Genomic DNA, 5,272 nt, shown 5'->3' on the forward strand with positions numbered 1-5,272 from the left:
AGTCTGTGTGTTCCTGCTGGTCGGTTTATTGGCCTGCTGATTGGATCAGTGGATTACCAGAAGATATGAGCTCAATTATCTCCATAGAGGTGTTTCTTACAAACCCCACACATACAGCCCATGTAGCCTACTGCCCCATACCCATGTACTGCTGATGGAATGTGCTGAAATCATCTGTGAGGGTTTGAAATTAGAATTATATAAACTGACATGCCTGACACCTAATCCAGTGGGCAATGCTGGTTGAAATGACATATTTATGAGTTTACCCAGCTGTTCCTCCCTGTAAAAGTCCCTCTATTCCTCTGCCCCCTGAGTCCATTGTCTCTCCATGGTGGTACTAGCAGCATTTAAATGTTGCCTTGGACTGGCTCGTGTTGATCCTGTCCTTTTCGTTGTCTCTGCTGGACAGCCCTCTGTCAATCCGCAGCATGTTCTCCATTAGGAAGGCTCCTGCCTCGTCAACATTGGGATTGTCCTGAAAGTCAGACATAGGGGAACATGGTACAAGGAACACTTTTAAATGTAAGAATGGTGAAATGCAACCTATTTTGGTCAGTCAGAGTCAGTATCAGGCTTGTTGCAGTTTTTCATTCAATCACAACAGAGTCATTCCACCTTAAAAAGCACAAGAAAAAGGATTTCGACACCCACCATCTAATTTGATCTCTGAGAAATTAAGCTAATTGATTGCACCTAAACTGGCCATTTTAAATTATAGGATTCATATAATCTTCAACAAATATAGTACCTAACATCCGATTTGGACCATCATTCTTGCTAACAATGAGTAAGACATGAGGATTCCAATGAAATGATCAAAAGCCACCCACGGACCTCCCACACCCCACGCCAATCCCACCCCAACAACCAGTATACAGTATCAGTTCTCTATGTTTGACAAGTAGTATGGAGCTGCGGCTTGGAGTATTGCTTCTTCAATCTATGTAATGCATTGCCAGTGAATCTGGTGATGTTTTTTCCCCCCTGTTCTGAGAAATTAGCCATTGAAGTCACTTGCATTATAGTGTGAAAGTACAACGTTTTGCCGACTAGATGCTACTGTTCCTGCTACTGCCACCGTTCCTGCTACTGCCACCAAACACTTTTATCCATGTTGCTGGTCTCTTGTGTTTATTAAATGGACAATAACATTTTCTTCGCAACTTTGGGTAGAAAGCCATTAGCGTTTGCACATGATGAAAATAGATTGTATGGTCAACCTCACAAGGAAACGGACCCTCTGTGTGTGGTTAATTCCCTTCAAAAAAGGGGCAAATTAGCTACTGTTAGACCATTTCTGGTGAACAAGCAAAAAATGAGGCTACAGCAGTTCTAATGGTTTCAATGTAATGGTCTCTAATGGTCTTCAATGGTAAAAGTCCCAAACACACACTATATAGTGTTTTGCAATTGTAATGGTATTGGGTTGGGTTTAAGGGTAAATGACACTAATCACACTACAATATAATTGTATTGAAAAACATACAGTATGACTGCCATGGGGCGGCAGGTAGCCTAGCGGTTAAGAGTGTTGGGCCAGTAACCGAAATGGCGCTGGTTCTAGTCCGAGAGCCAGCAAGGTGGGAAAATCTGCTGTTCTGCCCTTGAGCAAGGCAGTTAAACCCCACCAACAACTGCTCTCTGAACGCTGATGACACACCTCTTTGATTCAGAGGGTTTGGGTTAAATGCGGAAGACATATTTTGGTTGAATGCATTCAGTTGTGCAACTGACTAGGTTTCCCTTTCCCAATGGTTCATCATTTTATTATTGTCACAACATTTTAGTCACTAGCCCATATCTCCATAAAAGTTTGGGCTGGTAGGAAAAGTCTTCATATGAGAATTGCAACATACGCATAGCCCTCAGAGAGCTGCCATTTGTTGGACTAATCAAGGAGAGTTGGTTTGAAGCATTAGGTTACTAAGAGAAGGACAAGCTGAATTGCTTTCATGGAGGACTGGCCACACAATTTATTTTTATCATGAGCAAACGCTATTGGGTTTTCTATCCAAAGTTGCAAAGAAAATGTTGTGATTCATTAAATAAAACAGCAAAATTGATAAAAGGGTGTGGCGGCAGCAGCAGAAACAGTGGCATCTAGTGGGCAAAACCTGGTACTTTCACATTCATTTTTAGTAAATAATGCAAGCGACCAATGGCTAATTTCTTTAAACAGAGGGGAAAAGCCATCACCAGATTCACAGGGAATACATAGCAAATGGTGAAGAAGCAATACTCCAAGCCGCAGCTCCATACTACTTGTCAAACATAGAGAACTGATACTGTATACAAGTTGTTGGGGTGGGGTGTTTGATTTGATTGGCGTGGGGTGTGGGGGGGGTCCATGGGTGGCTTTTTACCATTTTATTTTATTCCTCAAGTCTTACTCAATGATAGAAAGAAGTATGGTCCAACTCGGATGTTATGTTAGGTACTATATTTGTTAAATATTATGTGAATCCTATCAATTAAAAGGGCCGATTTGGGTTCAAATTCAATTTAAACAAAATAATGTTTCAGGAATGCAAATCTTATCTGTTTTTGTAACTACAGAAACTATTTCACAACAATCTGAGATGGTGGGTGCCATGGCTTACTGAAATGAAATGACCCAATATCCACTAGTCTTTATGAGTACATTGTTATTGTGTTAAAGTCCAAAAATGTACATCACATGACTTCCTTCTTTGACTGATATCTTTCTGACTTCCTCACCTTTGCTGACGTCTCAAACCAACCCAGGAAGCCTTTCTCTTTTACAGTAGTTGTCCATGAGGGAAGACAGCTCCTTGTTTCCCTCTGTCTGGTCACACTTGTTGGCTAACAGGACAGCAGGGACAGGGCTTCCACAGGCCAGTCTCACTTTGCTATCTAGGTCATGCTTCCACTGTGAGGCAGCCTCTAATGTCTCCATCTTAGTCGTGTCAAAGACCACAAACGCCCCCGTGTCCTCCTTGTAGTATACTCTGGACATAGTGTGTCCCTATGGGTCTTGGCCAAAAGTAGTGCACTATAAAGGGAATAGGGCGCCTGTTGGCACACAACCATAGTTGTCATCTGCTTTGCTTTCTTAAATCCTCCTTAACTTTGATTGGAAAGCTGTTCACTTACATAAATGTTAATCTGGGGCTATGGAAAAAGTACAACTTAAAAAGCTAAATGTTGTCTACTATCCATGGAGATAACATAGTAAGGAAAAAGCTGTAACCCCAAATCAAATAACAAAAGCAGAGAACCACAGAACTGTGATGGTCATCATATTGTCAACCCCACTCCATATTGTCAACCCCACATAGATCATCAAGATCTCATTTCAGTCCACTTTTTTTATGCCCAATTCTACACTTCCCTATATAGGAATATTGAAATGGTTATTGTTAATAGAGTCAACTTTTCTTTAGTTTTGAGTTAGTTGGATAATCGTATTTCTATTTCTAGGCTGTAAAGTTTTGAGTGAGAAAAACATGATTGTGCTAGCTGAAAACATCTGTCCATCCATAGTATATCGGAAGCCTTCTCTTTATTATTTCACGTGTGTGTGTGTGTGTGCCCAACATATTTGGCTTACCTGCAATGTCCCAAAGCTGAAGTCTCACCACTGTTTTATTGTCCCATTCGATTGTTTTCAACGCGAAGTCCACTCCAATCGATGCCGTGTACTCCTCCTTGAACCGCATGTTAACGTACCGCGTGATAAAGCTCGTTTTTCCAAACACCCCTCTCTCCAATTACCAAAACTTCAAACAAGCACTCTGTGCAAACCGATACTGAACCCCCCCGCCATGTTCAAATATCAACAGCAACATCAGGTTTGTTGTAGGCTAGCGATATAGACCAGAGAGTGGTAGCCTACACTTTCATTTTGCCGCAGGTGACCAAGGTATAGACAGCCACCACGAATGAATGACTCAGTACACGTGCAAAAAAAAGTATTTTATTTATTCTAACAAAACATATATCTTCAATGATGTGAACGACAATGACTGTTTGCACTACTGTGTTTGATACATGTTTAAAACAGAAAGCATTATTTGACTCTATGAAGGCATATCTATCAAATAGCCTATTCATGTTCCTAGCCATTGTTTATTACATTATATATAGTGAGATCATAACAATTGGTAAAAGTAAGAATTATACTGTACAAACCAACAGTCACTATAAGCAACACACGTATAAATTGTAAAATAAACGTAGTAATTCCTTTTAGTAAAACTAATCTGAATCGTTACCAAAATAGGATGCATACTACTACATACTGTACATTCACAAAAGTAACAAATTACATTTTTGGCAGTCATATTATAATAGACACTGTTGCAAGTATGGATTTAGAGGAGTGTTTATAAAATATACAGACTTGCAATAGAAATTAGAGACATTTTAAAATGTTTTTTCTGTAAATGGAAGCAATCCGGATACATGGCAGTTGAATCCTTCTGGTTTTCTTTGCTACATTCTTACAGTAGTTAGTTATTTTATCTGTATAATATATTCATTCTGAAGTTATCCGATGAAGAAAGTGACTGTGACAATCTCTGTGCTTTTTTTCTGAATAATACATACTTGTTTTGAGCAAAACAACAAAACACATTCATCTAGAATATTTTGACATTATAAGGTTATAACTGTATTAGAAAACATGGGCCTACACAGTGCATACATTATTTATAGACATGTTTGTGAACTACAGGTTGGATAGTCTATTATGATAAACAATCTACTTTCAAGCGGCGGAAGTTTGCCTTAGAGAAAACAAGCAACTAACACAACCATTATTGTAATACCTGATGATGGTCAAATTGACACTGCATTGTACCCTTAATAACTGCTACTTACATGACTTCAATAAGCTACACGAAGAAGACTACAATAGCTTCAATAAGCTACATGAAGAAGACTATCTTAGCTTTTTGCTTTCCTAATAAGACACTGAGCAAGTTCAAAGCTGTTCATCTCTTGCATAAACATGGAAATACATTTTGCAACAGGTTCAATCTTTTCTTCGTGATATTTATGATACAACAATAAGACCTTTTTAAAAGTGTGTCCTGTGCTTTTTTTTGCTCACTTTCATCCCTGTAAACACACACTTTTGCTCATAGATTTCATGAGTCAACCAATATAGTCCAGTCAATCACTCAATAACGTATTCAAGACATTTTGACCATTTCTTACTGGTCATTAAATGGAACACAAATAATATGCTACAAGTCATCAGCTACAAAATGGCTCTATATTATTCTACCATATCTACAGTACTCGT

General features: G+C 39.0%; 1 protein-coding gene across 1 annotated transcript; it reads right to left on the minus strand.

Moving 5' to 3' along the window:
• Positions 1–340: 340 nt before the first annotated feature.
• rab32b (RAB32b, member RAS oncogene family) lies at positions 341–5,191 on the minus strand. The gene is given in 6 exon segments (XM_039009139.1): positions 341–478; positions 2,722–2,763; positions 2,765–2,989; positions 3,603–3,716; positions 3,718–3,773; positions 5,185–5,191. Coding segments are annotated over 6 exon segments (582 nt in total).
• Positions 5,192–5,272: the final 81 nt, after the last annotated feature.

This window comes from Salvelinus namaycush, chromosome 15, assembly GCF_016432855.1.
Source record: "Salvelinus namaycush isolate Seneca chromosome 15, SaNama_1.0, whole genome shotgun sequence".
In the NCBI taxonomy this organism is placed as follows: Eukaryota; Metazoa; Chordata; class Actinopteri; order Salmoniformes; family Salmonidae; genus Salvelinus; species Salvelinus namaycush.